This window comes from Triticum urartu, chromosome 4A (assembly GCF_056163025.1).
Source record: "Triticum urartu cultivar PI428250 chromosome 4A, HENAU_Tu73, whole genome shotgun sequence".
Lineage (NCBI taxonomy): Eukaryota > Viridiplantae > Streptophyta > Magnoliopsida > Poales > Poaceae > Triticum > Triticum urartu.
Window position 1 is genome coordinate 595,227,659 of NC_141876.1, and position 18,586 is coordinate 595,246,244.

The window sequence follows — 18,586 nt, forward strand, 5'->3', positions numbered from 1 at the left end:
TTGATGCCGGTCACCTTTTTTAGATGTGGGGTTGCTTGGTTTACTAGCGTTTTGGATTGGGCGTCAATGCCATGCCGCTTTACGGACTGCCAAATTGCTAGCCCTGCACAAATAACACCCTGTTCTGCAAGACTGAATCCGTGCGCGTGTTTTTGTCACAGGCTGCTGCGACGCATCGACCGGCAAACACGGTTAAAAGGGAGGAAAGCGCGACTCCTTTCGGAGCACCTGCAGCTGCTGCAGATGCAACCACTACAGGTGCAGGTATATATATGGTTTGCTTCTTTGCCCGACCCTTAAACTGCAACTTATTAGTGTATAAGACGATCTATGCATGAAATATTTATGTGGTGGACTTGATTTCCTGTTTTTGACTTAGACAGTTGTCATTCACTCTTTCATAAGTTTCTTTCTGTATACGTAGGTGGTGGTATGCTTACAAATCGACAAGATTCGCGCCCATCAGGATTTGTTGCCAAACTTAGGAAGCAGCTTGCACGTACCTTCTTGGCTTGTGGCTTTGATGGTTTGAAAAAAGAGGTGAAGGATTCTATTAGCACAACAAAGTTCAGTGATGTCAAGGGGGTGGATGACGCGAAAGCCGAGCTCGAGGACATTGTACTGTGCCTGCGGGAGCCCAAGCGTTTCGCACACCTCGGCGGCAAGCTTCCAAGAGGTGTCCTGCTGGTCGGCGGGCCTGGCGTGGGGAAGACAATGCTGGCAAGGGCGATGGCCGGGGAAGCCGGCGTCCCGTTCTTCACGTGCAGAGGCAGTGAATTTGAGGAGGAGTACGTGGGTGCTGGGGCTAAAAGGGTGAGGGAGCTCTTCAGTACAGCAAAGAAGCGATCTCCTTGCATAGTGTTCGTCGATGAGATTGATGCCATTGCTGGGAGCAGGAGCTCACAAGATTCAAAGTCGCACAGACACACCGTCAATCAGCTGCTCGTCGAGCTAGATGGCTTGGAGCAGAATGACGGGGTGATCGTGATCGCGGCAACCAACAACCTCGAGTCACTGGATCAAGCCCTTGTTAGGTCTGGGCGTTTCGACCGTCACATTCAGATTCATTATCCAAATGTCGAGGGCCGACGTCAGATCCTCGAGGCTCATATGTCAAAGGTTTGCACTCCATCCTTAAAAATATTATTAGGCGTCGTCTTGGCAGCCTCTAATGACAAGCTTTTCTCCATGAAATTTTCGACGCAGGTGTTGAAAACCAAGGACGTGGATCTTCTGACCATCGCGAAGAGGACATCTGGGCTCTCAGGAGCAAGCCTGGCAAACTTGGTGAACGACGCCGTTCTCAAGGCTGCCAAGGACGCGGCAGAAGCTGTTGCGACGCATCACCTGGAGTATGCCACGGACAGGATTCTAGTGGGCGGTGAGCGCAGATCGGTGGCGATGCCTGATAACTGCAAGAGGATGACCACGTACCATGAGGCAGGGCATGCCATCGTTGCTATCCACACGGATGGCGCTGATCCTGTCCACAAGGCTACCATTGTTCCCAGGGGTGATTTTCTCGGCATGGTGTGGCAGCTGCCGGAGGAGGAGGATGAGTTTATATATTCAAAGAAGAAGATGCTCGCGGGACTAGATGTTCTCATGGGAGGCCGGGCGGCTGAGGAGGTTATCTTTGGCGGGAGCGAGGTGAGCTCCCTCGCCCTGACTGACCTGGGCGAGGCGACCCAGCTGGCGACGGACATGGTTGCCAGGTATGGCATGAGCAAGCAGATCGGCCCTGTCTCCTACGACAACAACGACGGCAGTTGGAATGCCAAGACCATGAGCTGGAACTCGACAACCATGGTGGACCAGGAGGTGAAACAGTTGTTGAGCAAGGCTTACGAGAACGCAAAGACGATCCTCGCGGCGAACAAGTGGGAGCTCCATGCGCTCGCTGTCGCCCTCCTGGAGCACGAGACCCTAACTGGAGACCAGATCACGGCGCTCCTGAATGAAACTCTCGCCAAAGACCAGACCATGAAACCGGCATCGACTGGCTGCAAGAGGAAGAAGAAGAAGTAAATGAATGGTCTACTCGGCAGAATCAGGAAACACGGCCTTGGTCATCCTAACAGTTGAGACACAAGACAAACAGTTTTGTCCTAGCAAGGATTTTCCTTCCTTTTTTTGGTTCATTATTTGTTGCATATAACATAAATGTGAAGATTTATGCTCTGGATTTCTCTGGTTTTTTCTCCTTTCCTACTACAGAATGTGTGATGTGTTTTGGCATATTATTGTTTTTCAAACCAGTATTTCTTTTGGTGGGAATCCTCCTGACTAAAACTGTTTTGAAACACAAACCACATCTTTCAAAATCTTGCAAACATCCCCCAACCCAAATCGGTTAAGTGAACAGGTTGCCCAACTTTAAGATCTCAGTGTGTACTTAATATACACCCTCTGTTCCAAAATACTTCAAGTTCTAAGTATGTTCTATGTCAAATTGCATAAGGTTTGACCAACTTTATGGAAAAATTGGTGAGTGCCTAGCTGTTGGATTTCAATTGTCCCAAGTCCGGAGCAAAATCGGCTTACACTCAATTTTTTTTCTACAGGAACCTTACATATAATCAGTCCCAATTACCCTCTTTAGGGAAAATCTTCATGACTAGCTTTATTATAATTTGATGAAAAGAGACACATTGTCCACAATTAAGGCTATTACATAATTTATAGGCAGATTCTCCATCCATGCACTCGGAGGATGAATCATTGCCAACTTAGCAAGCTCATGACCCACATGATTAGCATCTCACACACAATGTTCAGAGGTGATACATGTCCAACGTCCATCGTCATGTCTAGACAATCTTCAATTCACACTGCCGACGTGGACGAAGATCCTAGCCCAACCCTTGATACATGCAACAATCTCCAAGTGTGGCACCAAATCCTTTCACACTGCATTGGTCCATTCCTATTTAACGCATGTGCCACTTTAAATCTTGTGAACTCCTGCTCCCAGGATCACTTAGTTTCTGGCTGATGCGTGCCATGCTAGACGACGAAGAGGGGAAGAAGATGACGAGGCCAGTTGCATGAGGGACAGGCCTTTAAAAGGAAGACTTAAGGCCGCCACCTAAAAATACTTCTTGCGTATAAATTTGCCAAAGGTTTTCAAACACTTTCTCTCTATTTTTTACTAAAACATTTGAAAAAAATTATAAATCGGCACATAAATTTTTTAGTAGATTTGTTCTTTAACAAAAAAAAAGACGGCCAAAATGTAGCAAAATTGCCATGGTTTCTACAAAACAAAAATAATTTGTGTGGGACACATCACACATATTGATTTGCAATGGTATATACAATATAATACAACACAAAAATTGCAAGAGCTAGCAGAGAACGGCAAGGGGTAGAGCATAAATATGATTGTTTTGGGGGGGGGGGGGGGGGGGGGGCACAGCCCCCCCAGAAGTGCACATAGCTCCACCATTGATTGGAGCCACTAAGAAAAAAGCTCCGTCATTGATAGGAACACATTATTAAATTGATGGGGACACATGTTAAAAATTTAGCATTTCTTCTTCCTAGATACAAATTCAAAAATGCCATGTGGACACCCCTGTATAGCATGTTCAATCACATCCAAAAATGCCATGGAATTTCAAAAAACTTGTGTGAGTGGACTAATAATTTCTAAAACTGCAATGGTTTAAAATTCTGTATTCCAAAAATTGTCATGTCACCACTATCACAGTGTGTTCAATCGCATACAGAAAATGCCATCCTCTAACTAATAAAGATATCATGTTACCTTAAATAAAAACGTCATGTTCTCAATAGTAAAAAATGGCATGGTCTAATTACTGAAATTACCATGGTACCTATAATTAATTTGCACATGGCAAAAATAGCATGAGTCAACATTTATATGATGTTTTTGGTGATTACCTACAGAATTGCCACGAGAAAACAAATTTATCATGTGAACAATTCAAAACAAACAAACAAACAAACAACAACAACAACAACAACAACAACAACAACAACAACAACAAAGCGTTTAGTCCCAAGCAAGTTGAGTAGGCTAGAAGTGAAACCCATAAGATCTCGCGACCAACTCATGGCTCTGGCACATGGATAGCAAGCTTCCACGCACCCTTGTCCATAGCTAGTTCTTGGTGATACTCCAATCCTCCAGGTCTCTCTTAACGGACTCCTCCCATGTCAAATTCGGTCTACCTGACCTCTCTTGACATTCTTTGCACGCTTTAACTGTCCGCTATGCACTGGAGCTTCTGGAGGCTTGCGCTGAATATGCCCAAACCATCTCAGACGATGTTGGACAAGCTTCTCTTCAATTGGTGCTACCCCAACTCTATCTCGTATATCATCATTCCGGACTCGATTATTCTTCGTGTGGCTACACATCCATCTCAACATACGCATCTCCGCCACACCTAACTATTGAACATGTCGTCTTTTTGTCGGCCAACACTCGGCGACATACAACATTGCGGGTCGAACCGTCGTCCTATAGAACTTGCCATTTAGCTTTTGTGGCACTCTCTTGTCACAGAGAATGCCAGAAGCTTGCTGCAAGTTCATCCATCTGGCTTTGATTCGATGGTTCACATTTTTATCAATACCCCCATCCTCCTGCAACACTGACCCCAAATATCAAAAGGTGTCCTTCTGAGGCACCACCTGCGAATCAAGGCTAACCTCCTCCTCCTCCTCACACCTAGTAGTACTGAAATCACACATCATGTACTCGGTTTTAGTTCTACTAAGCCAAAACCCCTTCGATTCCAAAGTTTGTATCCATAAACTTCATATTTACCCTCGTTCGACTATTGTCAACTAGCACCACATCATCCGCAAAGAGCATACACCATGGGATATCTCCTTGTATATTCCTTGTGACCTCATCCATCATCAAGACAAAAAAATAAGGGCTCAAAGCTGACCCCTGGTGCAGTCATACACAAACTGCAATGCGAACGTTTCCTAAACATTCATACTATTGGCCCATAGGAAAAGAGATATATACACTATATACACTTTACAATACAAGTTTTAATCGCAATAATTATGGAGCTACCATGGCAAAAAAACTGACAACGAAAAAACAGGATTTAGATCACGATAATGAAAATTTTGAGCTGACATGATAATATATTTGAGTTTCCATTGCAACATGATACTTCACAAAACAAATGCCATGTGGGCTCGAAATTATTTCTGCAAATTGCCTACAAATTCCCATACATCTTAATTAGTATCACATCTTAGTCATTTAAAGTTGCCACACACGCATCTCAACGAATTTGACATGTTTTGTGAATTGGATAAAGTAGACATTCAGATATGTGTCGTTAAATGCGAAATTCTACTCTAGAAAAACTGGAAAAAAAATACCCAGGGGGACTTGGATCATACCCACACCGTAAGCAGACACCGTTGATGCGCACTGCTGCCCGGTCTTTGCCTCGTTGTCCTCCACGAGCACCGATGCAGCAGTAGATGGTGACGTCGCGGTGCTGCGAAATCTGGGAACATGGCCCACGCCGGCTCTTCGTCTTCGACACCTCGCACACTACCGCCGCTGCAATCTCAGCCGAGACGCCAAAGCACGAACGTGCCCTGATATGAGCACGTTGTCGGCGATGACGAGCACGGTCGACTCCTCTTGGAAGCCACCCCAATAGGAAGGCGATGGAACCACCTTGACGACCTTCGCCATATCCACGCCACCGTTGCCTTCCCGCTGCAACGGTGCAAGCAACCCAACAGTGGTTGCTGCCGAGATGTGTTGCCGTGTCCACCTCTGGCTCGAGCTCCCCGCGGGAGCCAGTCCAACACGCTGAGGTGTCGCGCCACCATCACCCTGACCGCGGTCGCCGGCCAGGAGGAGAGCTGTGGGCGCGTGTGGGTGATAGTATAAGGTCGTGTGGTGTGACACTACGGTGTGAGAGCGTTCATGGGAGGAAGCACACAAAGCGAACGTTTGCTTCCGGCTGACGTGCCAAGCGGCCTACTTCAAGATTCGTGCAAAACGATCCAACGGACGTCGAGTAGTTCGCTGGGAATGTCTAAATATCATCGTCGATTTGGGGGAGGCGGCGGAGCCAAAGCAAAGCGAGGCCTGAGTATGAGTAGTTCCGGCGCAGGTGAGCGAGAACTGTCGCTGATTTCCCTGTCCGTACACCACCGTGTCACTCAGCGCTGGTGGTTCTTCACTGAGAATTTCCCGATTCTTGGTTGGATTCCTCTCCGTGTCAGCGCCGGCGGCGGCCGTCAAAGCTCCCGATGTTCGAGTCCGGTACGAGGTAGGCGAGCCTTTGGCGTTGCCGTGCGGGTGCCGGTGTCGGTGTGCGTCGCAGAGTCGGACCGGAGGTTCGGTACGCGGTTAGATCTTGGGCGTGTATATATATGCGAACTATATATGTTATTAAGGAGCAACCAAAAGCTTTCGAGCGATTCTTTTATTTTCTCTTCTCGGGCCGAGACAATTATATTAATCCAAAAGGTCTCTCATAACCATGGCGTGCCGCCGCCTCGCCCTCCCCAAGGTCCTTCCTCTCAATCTTTCGCTCATCATTTCATGGCTATTACTCTTCTTCCCAGCGTGATTCTAATTGCTTTGCCCGTCGCATCGATGGGGATGGTCTAGTAGTCTTTCTTTCTAAGCTGATGCTCATCGACGCTGAAACAGTGAAACTGCAACTGCTGCAAAGCTTTCAGATTGACGCCACCTTTTTTAGATTCGGGGTTGGTTGGTTAGCGTTTTGGATTGGGTGTCAATGCCATGCCGCCTTATGGATTGCCAAATTTCTAGCCGTGCTTGCTTCTCAGTTGCTGTCAGAATCAAATAACACCCCTGTTTTGCTGTCGACTGAATCTCCATGTGTTTGTGTCACAGGCTGCTACGACGCATCGACTGGCACTGGCGGAGAACGCGGTTAACAAGGAGGAAGCTTCTTTCATAGCACCTGCTGCTGCTGCAGATACAAGTACAACCACTACAGGTGCAGGTATGTGTGGTTGCTTCTTTGCCCACCGCTTAAACTACAACTTGACAGGGTAAATCCACTTAATTTCCTGTTCCTGAATTGGAGTAATACTAGTAGTACTAGATCTTATCGTATTCTGTACTAGCACCCATGCATTGTTGGTTGATTCTTGCCATTCCCAAGTTCCTTTCTATAAGCTGGTCTGCCTGGTGCATGCTTAACGCAGGTGGTGGTGTGCTTACAAGTCGACAAGATCGGCGCCGATCAGGATTTGCTGGCAAGCTTAGGAAGCAGCTTTCACGTAGTACCTTCTTTGCTTGTGACATTGATGGTTCGAAAAAAGAGGTCAAGAATCCAACCAGCACAAGGTTCAAAGATGTCACGGGGATCGATGGCGCGAAAGCTGAGGACATAGTACAGTACCCGCAAGACCCTGAGCGTTTGGCTTGTGACTTTGATGGTTCGAAAAAAGAGGTCAAGAATCCAACCAGCACAAGGTTCAAAGATGTCACGGTTATCGATGGCGCGAAAGCCGAGGACATAGTACAGCACCTGCAAGACCCTCAGCATTTGGCTTGTGATTTTGATGGCTCGAAAAAGGAGGTCAAGAATTCAACTAGGACAAAGTTCAGCGATGTCAAGGGGATTGATGGCGCCAAAGCCGAGCTCGAGGACATTGTGCACTACCTACGAGACCCTGGGCGTTTCACACGCCTCGGTGGCAAGCTTCCGAGAGGCGTCCTGCTCCTCGGTGCGCCTGGCACTGGGAAGACAATGTTGGCAAGGGCGCTGGCCGAGGAAGCCAGCGTGCCCTTCTTTGCGTGCAGCGGCAGCGAATTCAACGACGACTATGTGTTCGTTGGGGCAAAAAGAGTGAGGGCGCTCTTCGCCGCGGCGAAGAAGCGATCTCCTTGCATAGTGTTCATCGATGAGATCGACGCCATCGCTGGGAGTGGGAGCAGGAACTCATATAGTTCAGAGTCGCAGATGCATACCCTGAACCAGCTGCTAGTTGAGCTAGATGGCTTCGAGCAGAATGACGGGGTCATCGTGGTCGCGGCGACCAACATCCCCGAGTCGTCACTGGATAAGGCCCTTGTTAGGTCTGGGCGTTTCGACCGTCACGTTCAGATTCCTTATCCAAATGCTAAGGGCCGAAGGCAGATCCTTGAGGCCCATATGTCAAAGGTTTGTTTGTACTCCATCCAAAAATGTTAGGCAGTCTCTGATGGAATTTCTTTAACAACCTTTTCTCCATGACACTTTCGATGCAGGTCTTGAAAGCCAAGGATGTTGATCTTAAGACCATCGCCAATGAGACGTCTGGATTCACAGGTGCAGACCTCGCAAACCTGGTGAACGAAGCCGCTCTCAAGGCTGCCAAGGACGGGGCAGAAGCTGTCACGACACAACACCTCGAGTATGCTGCCATGAAAAGGATCATCATGGGCAGCAAGAACAAAACGGCGGCGATGCCTGAGAGCTGCAGGAAGATGGTCGCGTACCATGAGGGAGGGCATGCTGTTGTTGCCATCCACACGGACAGCGCTGCTCCTCTTGACAAGGCTACCATTGTTCCCACGGTGGATAATCTTGGCATGGTGACGCAGCTGCCAGAGGAGGACGATAAGTTTTTATTGTCAAGGGAGAAGTTACTGGCACAACTGGATGTCCTCATGGGAGGCCGGGCTGCCGAGGAGGTTATCTTTGGCGAGAGCAAGGTGAGCTCCCTCGCCTTGTCTGACCTAAGAAAGGCGACTAAGCTGGCGACGGAGATGGTCGCCAGGTATGGTATGAGCAAGCGGGTCGGCCCTGTTTCGTATGACAATGACGGCGATGATGACGGTTGGGATGCCAAGACCATGATCTGGCAATCGAAGTACCTGGTTAATGAGGAGGTGAGAGAATTGCTAGGCAAAGCTTACAATAACGCAAAGACGATCCTCACGGCACATAGTAGGGAGCTTCATGCGCTGGCCAACGCCCTCCTGAAGGACCAAACTCTCACTGGAGACCAGATCACGGCCCTCCTGAAGCACGAGACTCTCGCCGGAGGCCAGACCACGAAACAAGTATTGCCTGCCCGCCAAAATGAGTTAATCGTGTAGTCAGCAGAGTTTAGAAACATCTTTCTTGCTCCTAACAGAATAGAACTACTTTTTGTACTGTTGTTGGTAGCCTGTGGTTTTCACGGCGTCATGCCATTTTTTGGCTTTGCAAACTGCAAAGTAGTGCTGTAAAAAAACAATGCCTCCCTTCCTGTCTATGTATACTGTACCACACATGTAGATGAAAGTTTATTTAGATTCTGCAGATCAAACACTGCCAGAGTTTCTTCCGAGTTATATCAAGGAACCTCCTTGCCTAAAGTTTTAGTCATCTGTAATCTGTTATTGGTCTGGTGCTAAGTTACCACTTAATTTCCTGTTGGGCGTCTGAAGCCGTTTTGCCATAGATAACTGAAGTTCAGTATGCATTGTGTCACTAGAACTATATGACATAACATGAGTTTACTTGCTAAGCACAGCCGTACAATCTCTTATTCTGGATACTTGATCTGGTCATAGAGATTTGTTTTTAAAGTGATCTCTTTATGGAATTTCATGGTTAGATATGACCTATGGTAACATTACCTGAATGGTTCAGGCTAACACAATTTTCTGATATGGTTCAGGCCATGCAAGTCATTTTAGTTCTATACATAGAGTGAACATGATGTGAGCATTATGTATGTGTATGGTGTGGATAGGGATCAGCTCAAGTTTATTGGTGGATCTTCGGCTTATTTAGGATATTTGCAACATATGTATATATGTGCTTAAGGCACGTGTATGCCTTTACTGCAGAATACACCCATGGCCAAGAATATACACCCAAAATACACACATGTAACTTCAGGCCTTACGTTCACCGTCAACAAATACAAAACTTCGGGCCTTACTATAGTCAATTCCAATTCTTTTTTTATGGAAAGCCTGCACGGTGTCCTGAAGAGGCGGGCACTACAACATCCCATTGACAAATTCCGAAATATCTCCATGCACCACAATGTTCTAGATGGAATTGTAGTCGTGTCTTTTTTTTAGGGAATCATGACTTTCCATGGTGTGGGCGTCAACTACCACGTTGGATGGCACAACACGTCCGAACAGCACGGTCCGGACATTGCGGGCGGTTTGAGGATCGGCGTTGAAGATGCCCTTACACGGCTTGCTGGGACATGGGCTGATCTTGGCTCCGCTACTAACAACAAGGTCACCCACTTTATCGCGAATAATAGAACCACAAGATCGTGTATCGTCTTCATCACAAAGCATGAGCGTTCGATTTAGCCATACTGGCTGGTGGCTTCATCTGGTTTTTTTTTTGGTTATCGGATCTGCTACAGTGCTTTCGGGTGGTGAAGTAAATCCTACATACTCCCTCCGTCCGGTAAAGAGTGTATATTTGGCTTCAAAATTTGTCCACAAAAGAGTGTATTTCTATCTTCCCAATGCATTTTAAAGTAGAAAAAAATACTTCTCTCTCATCACACGGTAATCAAGACAAATAAAAATCTACACATGGTCTTTTTAATTTCTACATGCACTTAGCTCATTGGGGGTTCGTTAATTAAAGAGAAGAGAGATGGTGACTTGCACTTTTTCAATGCATTTTTTACTTGACTCCATAATTTGTTCTAAAATCTCTAAATGTACACTCTTCACCGGACGGAGGGAGTACATTAAGTGAAAGCGGTAAAGTTTACATTATTTATGGTACAGGCGGGGAAAATTGACACAGGAAGAAGAAGCTCATAGCGCATCTCAAGTTGGCATGGCAGTGAGATGCTTTGCAGCAAATTACATTATCTACTATACCTTGATCAGATGTTTGGTTGAAACCAAAATATGGTTATGTAAACTTAAGCGTGGGTGTGGGGTTTGAAAGTGACACACTCACAACATCAGTTGGAGCATTTATTTAGGACCATAATGGGAAATTTATAGCGGCCGTTAATGTAAAGATATATCTATCTTTTGACAGACTCACAATAGAGGTAATTGCGGTAAGGTTTGGCTTGAACCTTGCTATGGAGTAAGATTGAAGTGAATTCAGATAACACGAAGGTTGTGAATGTGTTGATCGATGGCCATTCATCTTCAGTTGCTTCTTCCATCATAGATGACTGATTTTTCATGTCTTTAGATTTTTCTCATGTCACTTATGATCATTTAATAAGGAGTGTAATCGAATAGCTCATGAACTATCGAAAAAGGCTTTTGCCTTGCTTTATAAATAAAGCAACAACCAGTACATATGAGCCATACAAACACACACCAACACCAACTCTTTTCGGGATACCAGATATACAAGAGAGAAGCTCAGATAACCGAACCGGGAACTAAAAACAGGGATAAAGCACCCTAAACAAAAGGAGCTTGCTTGATCCTAGCAATGAGATGTAAGTCTTTCCGGAGCGCCACGACACCACTCATCAAGCAGGCCATTGGCCACCGCACCCACGACACAATCCAATTGTTGGGCCAGCAGATATAGGATGATACCATCAATTTGACAGAGGAGGGGTCCAAAGAACGACAGTTTCAAGAAAGAGAACGGCGTCTACGGACGCGACATCATCCGCCTGAGCAAGGTCAAGCATGACATTTGCCAGCACTCCACTAGCCAAAGGATATACTGCAGGCATGACATTTGCCAGCACTCCACCAGCCAAAGGATATACCTCAGGCCGCTGCTCCTGGATGGCTGCTGCTCATGAACTAGCCAGATTAGCTAGATTTTCTCCTCCTAGTGTTTGGATGGATGATGCTCATGCCCCTGATGAGGTCATCCCTCTCCTTGTAAAATGTTTCTACACTAAAGCCCTGTTCGGTAGTCATCAACTCTCGGAATCTGTGAAACGGGGAAATTGCAACTCCGCCAACTCCGTTTCCAGAGTTGTGGAGCGGAGCGATACCGAACAGCCGCCCGCCCAGGCCTCTGCTCCCAACCCTCGCAGCCGGGATGGTGGGCGAGGAGCTGAGGAGCGCCGCTGCTTCCGCTCGTGGCAGCCGGCCTGTGGGGAAGCCTCCCTGCCGGCCGGCCCTGCTCGGCCCAGATCCGGGAGCCGCCGACGTCCATCCGGGGAGCGGCCCGTCGCAGGTGAGTCTTCTTGTCCCCCAGCTGACACGGTGCGCGTTTCCAATGGCCGCAGCTGGAATGGCCTGCTAATCATCACCGAGATTCGTTGGTTCTTTCGGGGGTGGTGTGGTCCGAACCGAACTGAAACCTCGTCCGTCACTCCGTCCGGATAGGATACTGCGATGGCGGCCGTGTTGTGATCGATTACAACAGACAAAGATTAGCGAGTCGGATCGATCCATCTTCATATATATAGGTACTCCGATCATAACAACAGCAATCCATCGCCGAGCAACGAAACCAAATTTCAAGCGATTCTTCTTTTCTTATCTCCAGCACAGCAGCACGCCCTGTCCGTCATGGCATGCCGGCTCGCCCTCTGCAGGGTATTTCCCTCTCTCTTTTCTGCAGTATATTCTATATAAAATTTCCTTGTGCCACTCTTTCATCATCATCATCATCATGATCTCGCCCTCTTCGTCGATGATGTACTTCTTACCGACGCTGAAACCGCAGCACAGAACGCACGCACAAATTTCCTTGTACTTCTCTTTGTCTTACTTTTTCTGCGTGCGTGTTTGTGTCACAGGCTGCAACACATCTTGCAAAGCGTGGGCTGGCAACTGTGGTTTACGGCGAGGCAGCGGCGACCGCAAAATCATCTACTGCCGCAGGTATGTATGCATTGCTTGCTGCCCCACCCTCCGCCGCATTCAGGAACTACTACAGCTTCAATCGAATTACTTATGTGTCAACTGCCAACAACTAGCTAGTACTAATCCCCGGTCAAATCGAAAAAAAACACTGACAAGATTAGCATCACCCCCGCGCAAGGATGGCGCGCACAGAGAAATATAAGACTTGATTTTTCCGAATGTCCTGCTTTCGATTGTATAGGCATCATTACATTACTGAATTCTGCGCCTTGTTGGCCGACTCTTTGCCATGGAGGAACTAATTAAGTTTGTTTCTCGAATCCGATGCCTAATAACGCAGGCCGCATTCTTAGAAATCTACAAAGGAGACACGGATCAAGCTTTCTTGGTCAGAGGGTACGGGGCCACTCTCACGCAGCAGGTACCCGCCGTTTCTTTTCTTTTCGTTAACTCTTACTCCCTCTGCAAAAACCTTGTAAATAAAAGTTCACAAAGAGGGAGTACTATTTTCCCATCCCATTGCCCAAACAACGCACAATTTGCTTTACAACTTGTTTTCTGCAGGAGGAACTGCTAGATCAGAACCAGTCGACACAACGCACATTTTTTTCCGCAACCTGTTTTCTCGAGGAGGAACTGTCAAGTCAGAACCGGTCCGACATGTTCAAAGCGGCGAATGATCGAATGACAAGGGATTTTTGGATTTTCATGTTGTCCATGGGAGCTATCGCAGGTTACGGTGCGTGTAACAATAAAAGATCGGATAAGCTAGGCACTGTAACCTCTGTCAAGGGATCGGATTGGGAGGATCCAGATGAAGAATATCGTAAATTTTATGATGTGAAGAGAGCGTCGATTTATTCAACCACGGCGTACACTGATGTCAAGGGGGTCACCGGAAAAGGCCTTAACTTGGATGAAGTGAGCAAAGCGACCACAAATTCAAGCATGGATTCCAGTTATACTGACGCAAAAAAAGATACATTTAATGCAGCGAAAGACGTGTCCATGCAATCAACCACGAGATTCCGTGATGTCAAAGGAGTTGACGAAGCCAAAGCTGAGCTCGAGGATATTGTACACTACCTAAGAAATCCCAAGGTGAGAGATATCAACATCATCAATTAAAATAAACATGTATGCAGCCTGGTGTTTCAATTCAGCTCTCCTTTTTGTTTCCAGATTTTTATTGAATTGTTAACCTAGCATGCTTAACTGTTTTGCAGCATTTCACGTGCCTTGTGGGCAAGCTTCCAAAGGGTGTTTTGCTTGTTGGCCCACCGGGCACGGGGAAGACCATGTTGGCAAAGGCTGTGGCCGGGGAAGATGGTGTCCCGTTCTTTGCGTGCAGCGGCGGCGATTTCGAGGAGAAATATGTTGGTATTGGTGCTAAGAGAGTGAGGGATCTCTTCGGTGCTGCAAAGAAGCGATCCCCTTGCATAATATTCATCGACGAGATCGATGCGGCGCGGCGGGCGTGGCGAGCGCGGCCGACGCGGCGACGTGCTGGAGAGGAGCGGTGTTGAGGATGCCGGCCGCACCATCGACCGAGGAACGAGGGGAGAGGACGGGGTTGTCGTCCATGGCGGAAGCGGAATCGGCAACCGGAATAAAGGGGTTCTGGTCAGGGGTATTTGATACCATGTTAAGGAGAGGAGAAGGAATAGGATTCAATACTCATCGATTATGCTCAGAGGCTGGGTTTAAGTACAGGTTGCTATCCTCAGCCGAGCCAAGATCATGGGTATGCCACTACCTCAGGACGTGCACCACTAGCTATACAACTGCTGCACGATCCGTACTATACCGTATAGTAAACTATACAAGGTACATATAGTATAAAACTACCTAGTCTAACACGGGACTGTGATGTCCATTCTCACTTTGATCCGCATGAACAACGCTCCCGTGGAGTCGGCATTCTCGCCTCGATCCACCTTGAGAACCCTCCCAACCTGCTCGCCAACTAGCTCCCCGGTCTCCCTGCCCATCGACCCGCCCGGGACGCCGTACGCCCTGACCCAGATCGGCACCGTGTCGAAGCTGCACTCGTCCACGGTGGTGGCTCTGGGCGCAAAATCCTCCACCACCAACAGATGGCCGGCGAAGCTCCAGGGCCCGACATCCAGAGCCTTCTCCTTGTCGGCCTCCTGGCGGAAGGTGAAGAGGAACTGGTTCCGGCCGAGGTCTTCGCATTCGACGCCGGAACTGGGGCTCCAGACCGCCCCCAGAGGCGTCCCCACGTGCTGCGCTCTCGCCAGCTTATCCGAGAGGAGTTTGCCCACCGCCTGGATCTTGCCGCTCGCCTGCGGGGAGGGGCATGGCTGCTGCTGCTGCTTGCCGGTGATCCGAACCCCCTTCTTCTCGGCCTCGGTGAGCTGCAGGGTGCCCAGCTTCCCCTGCAGAAATGCTCTCCTCGAGCCCCCCATTGCCGCGGTGCTGCTACGAATCCGCCGCCGCCGCCACCACGCACCGGAAGCTAGGATTTTGGTGGTGGGTTCGCTCGGATCCCCGCTCGATCCCTAACCCTAGATTCGGATTTCAGATGGGGCAGAGGCGCTGGAACTTGAACACCTCTTGAGAGGGATGAGAGGGATTTTGGTTTTTTATTTAGGAAATCTTCCTGGAGGCTCGATGTGGGCCAGTGCAGTCCAACTCTTATGGGCCTTTTGTGTAAGGATGGCGCCTTCTTCTGGGCTAATTGGGCTTCACGTTGCCGGGCCTACATAGGACGAAAAGAAGAGAGGTTTTTCGGCCCAATCTTCCGAGCCCAGCTCCTTCCCCTTCTTTCATTCCCTCCCCTCTCACTCGTCTCTCCCCTGCCAGCCGCCGCCGCCGCCACCCGGCTCCTCCGCGACCTCCACCTCACCGCCGCCCAGATCCAACTCCGCCGACGAGCCCAACCGCCTCCGCCGTCCCCATCCGCGCCGTCGTCGCAGAGCGAGCCTCAACGACGGCCCCGTCGTCCTCCGCCTCCAGCGGGTCCCGCCGCCCCTGCTGCTCCGTCCCCCGACACCTCTTGCCACCGGAGTTGGCCCTCCAGGTAGCTTCCTCCCTTCACCACTTCTAGCGCCTCCCTCTTGGATCTCCAGTATGCATGTCCTTAGTAATCTCAGAAATCGATGCCTCTATCTATGTTGCAAACCTGGGCTGCTCTTCAACTTGGACCGGCGCTTCAGATTAGATTGATGCTTGACTGCCACTCATTTCGGATGATCAATGACTGACTGACTTCTCAGAGTATTAGATTGATGCTAAGGAATTAATTGATAGAATTCTAGTTCATCCGATGCCTATGTGTGTGTGTGTGTGTGTGTCCTGGTGGCGATTGCTGTTTGTTTCTTCAGGAAATTGCTAGCCCGTGTGATGCTGCCATGTAAGGTTAAATGTGTAATGTTTCCATGTTCTGCACAGTGTTCATTTGATCAACTGGGCTACATGATGTACGTATAACATAGTGACACATTTCTCTTCAGAGTATTACAGTTGCAGTTTCGGTGGTTGCTGTTTTTTTAAGGAGAAATTGGTTGCCACAATTCTAGTTCATGTCATTGCCTAGGTGTGTGTGTCATAGTAAGGGATGCAAGCGGTGGCCCGCATATCCTGCCTGCAAAACTCTTCAATCTTCATTTAGCACATCACTAGCTGTAAAATTAAGACTAAGTTTGTGGTATTGTCCCCTGCTTGCATCCTTGGTCATAGCGGTTATTGCTGTCAGTTTATTCAGGAATGCTACTTCATATGATGCTTCCATGCAAGGTTAAATATATTGCTTTCTTTGTTCCGCACGCACAGCATGAAGTTGTTTCTCATTCTAAACGAATTTCATCTGATGAACCGAGCTAGATGATATGTATAACACAGTGACACATTTCTGCTTTGTGCAGCCAAGGTGGTGCAATGGCCTCAGGCATCATGTTCCGACGTCTTTCCAAGACACTCACCATGAGCCCAGCAACAGCACTGGCATCTGGTATGACCAGCCAGCACCACCAGCTTCAGCAGCGTGCACCGGTGAGTGGCACGTCCAAGGGCAAGGCGAAGCTCAAAGCTGGGATGCCTCTGAGGCGTAGCGTCATAGCCAAGAAGGGGGGCGCGCCTGCCACTGCTGGGAGCGGCGGCGCTGGCCGTGGTCGCCGTGAAGCCATGGAGCGTATTACTCAGATTGCAGAGTCTTGTCTGAAGTCCTCCACTCCTCTACGGCACCTGTCCCCCAAGGAGCGTCTCCGCGAGGCAAAGCGTGAGGAGCTTGGGCTCATCTCCAAGGAACGGCAACGTGAGCTTGACGCTGCCAAGGCTAAAGCTAAAGCTAAATCCAAGGGTGCCAGTGGAGGTGATGGTGACCGTGTTCTGATGGGTCCGCCGGGCCTTGACTATATCAGTCTTGGTCTGGTGGATGAGGAGGCTATCCCTGAGTATGAGCTGACAGTTGAAGATGGCCGGCGTCTTGCCAAGGAATACAGCCGTGTGCTAATGCGACGACACCGTGCACGTCAAACTGCAGAGTCAACGCTCTTGAGGCTCAAGAAGGAGGCCATTGCTGCACTCCCTGAGAAGCTGCGGGCTGCTGCTATGGTTCCTGACATGACCCCGTTCCCTGCAAACCGGTACATGGCAACACTCACGCCACCGATTGAAGGGTATATTGAAAAGGTGCGAGATGCTGCCAAGAAGTATTCAGTGAAGGAGAAACTTCGCTGAGTCCGATTCAACATGGGAGGAAAGAGTCTTCTCCATACAAGATGCTGAGAGTTTAGACGCTTTCTTATGCTCCTTTAATTAATTCTTGGCCTCTGTCTAGGTTTGGTGACTACTTTGTGCTATTTTGGTCTTAGATAATCAGATTCTGGTAATAAGCCGTCACAATTTTTATTTGCAAGATCCTGCCATGTTATTCTGACTGAACTGTTCACGTCAGTTTTAGTCCCTCCGTTTCTTTTTACCCCGCATATAAGATTTGTCTGAAGTCAAACTTTGTAAAGTTTGATGGGTACTTTGTGTTATTTTGGTTTGTGATGGTCAGATTCTGGTAATAAGCCGTCACAGTTTTTCTTTGCAAGACCCTGCCATGTTATTCTGACTGAGCTTTTCTACTTCAGTTTTGCTGTGTACTAGTGCATCTTGATATCATGTTGAGCTGAAAGCATTAAAGTGTTTCCCTTGAAATGATGCTTATGCTGAAAGTATGCTGCCAGGGTTAGTAGAAAAATGGCTTCAGGCCATAATACTTGTTATTGCTTCGGTTCTGGGTTGTTGCATCAGTCTGTTAAGTAATTACCTTGTTCATTAAACAGCGGCGAGCATGCCAAATAGGGGCATTTTGAGACATGGTAAATGCAACTGAAAGAACTCTGTTAACTCATCCCCACCTCTGAACCCTTTCTAGAATAGTAATCTGCCGTGATGATACCTCTTGTTTTGCTGTTCCTTTATCTCCTTTCATGTCTTCATATGCCCTGATGATTTCTAGAGAAATATCTAATGCCATGCCATGTTTACTTTGTTGAACTTCTGAGGGTCAGGTCTCGGGAGTGCGCTTTTGTTATGTGCAAATGGTAGTCATAGATAGATATATTTTTCTCTCTCTTTTGTAAGCTATTAATAAATGCCCAAAAAGATTTGGGCATCAGCTGCAATGTTCAGGTCATCTCTTCCCTAATCTGAACTTATGCATTCAGTTATTTTAACATTTGGCTCCGGTAGAAGTTCTCTTGATGGAGAGCTTCTCTCTACTTGATGCATTTGTTTTGAACCGAATCAAATTTGTCATATTTGTTCACTTGCACCTGTACTATGATTTCTCTACCGCCTTAAACATCTCTAAAGGGCCAGGTG

General features: G+C 48.0%; 4 protein-coding genes and 1 non-coding gene across 5 annotated transcripts; 4 read left to right on the plus strand and 1 right to left on the minus strand.

Moving 5' to 3' along the window:
• Positions 1 to 424: 424 nt before the first annotated feature.
• LOC125553098 (ATP-dependent zinc metalloprotease FTSH 4, mitochondrial-like) lies at positions 425 to 2,103 on the plus strand. Its single transcript, XM_087519126.1, has 2 exons — positions 425 to 1,119; positions 1,207 to 2,103. The coding sequence occupies exons 1-2, from the start codon at positions 433 to 435 to the stop codon at positions 2,026 to 2,028; spliced, it is 1,509 nt and encodes a 502-aa protein (XP_087375252.1). The 5' UTR covers positions 425 to 432; the 3' UTR covers positions 2,029 to 2,103.
• Positions 2,104 to 6,500: 4,397 nt separating this feature from the next.
• Positions 6,501 to 9,079, plus strand: LOC125554952 (ATP-dependent zinc metalloprotease FTSH 4, mitochondrial-like). The gene is made up of 6 exons (XM_087521053.1): positions 6,501 to 6,530; positions 6,586 to 6,729; positions 6,824 to 6,992; positions 7,198 to 7,316; positions 7,446 to 8,159; positions 8,246 to 9,079. The coding sequence occupies exons 1-6, from the start codon at positions 6,501 to 6,503 to the stop codon at positions 9,077 to 9,079; spliced, it is 2,010 nt and encodes a 669-aa protein (XP_087377179.1).
• A 3,780-nt stretch (positions 9,080 to 12,859) lies between these two features.
• Positions 12,860 to 12,965, plus strand: LOC125555058 (U6 spliceosomal RNA). The gene has a single exon (XR_007304512.1). It is a non-coding gene; the product is annotated as a U6 spliceosomal RNA (small nuclear RNA).
• Positions 12,966 to 14,604: 1,639 nt separating this feature from the next.
• On the minus strand, positions 14,605 to 15,180 carry LOC147976997 (uncharacterized). Its single transcript, XM_087521054.1, has one exon. It carries the CDS (start codon positions 15,178 to 15,180, stop codon positions 14,605 to 14,607), a length of 576 nt encoding a protein of 191 aa, XP_087377180.1.
• A 261-nt stretch (positions 15,181 to 15,441) lies between these two features.
• Positions 15,442 to 17,773, plus strand: LOC125553096 (copper ion binding protein). Its single transcript, XM_048716858.2, has 2 exons — positions 15,442 to 15,794; positions 16,639 to 17,773. The coding sequence occupies exon 2, from the start codon at positions 16,652 to 16,654 to the stop codon at positions 17,450 to 17,452; it is 801 nt and encodes a 266-aa protein (XP_048572815.2). The 5' UTR covers positions 15,442 to 15,794; positions 16,639 to 16,651; the 3' UTR covers positions 17,453 to 17,773.
• Positions 17,774 to 18,586: the final 813 nt, after the last annotated feature.

What these genes read in the sequence shown, in the direction of transcription:
- LOC125554952 (XM_087521053.1), top strand. Translation starts at nt 6,501, where the DNA reads ATGGCGTGCCGCCGCCTCGCCCTCCCCAAG. An exon ending in GCCGCCTCGCCCTCCCCAAG is followed by an intron (nt 6,531 to 6,585) that starts GTCCTTCCTCTC and finishes TCTTCTTCCCAG; the next exon opens with CGTGATTCTAATTGCTTTGC. An exon ending in TACAACCACTACAGGTGCAG is followed by an intron (nt 6,993 to 7,197) that starts GTATGTGTGGTT and finishes TGCTTAACGCAG; the next exon opens with GTGGTGGTGTGCTTACAAGT.
- LOC125553096 (XM_048716858.2), top strand. Translation starts at nt 16,652, where the DNA reads ATGGCCTCAGGCATCATGTTCCGACGTCTTTCCAAGACACTCACCATG.
- LOC125553098 (XM_087519126.1), top strand. Translation starts at nt 433, where the DNA reads ATGCTTACAAATCGACAAGATTCGCGCCCATCAGGATTTGTTGCCAAA. An exon ending in TCGAGGCTCATATGTCAAAG is followed by an intron (nt 1,120 to 1,206) that starts GTTTGCACTCCA and finishes TTTTCGACGCAG; the next exon opens with GTGTTGAAAACCAAGGACGT.
- LOC147976997 (XM_087521054.1), bottom strand. Translation starts at nt 15,180, where the DNA reads ATGGGGGGCTCGAGGAGAGCATTTCTGCAGGGGAAGCTGGGCACCCTG.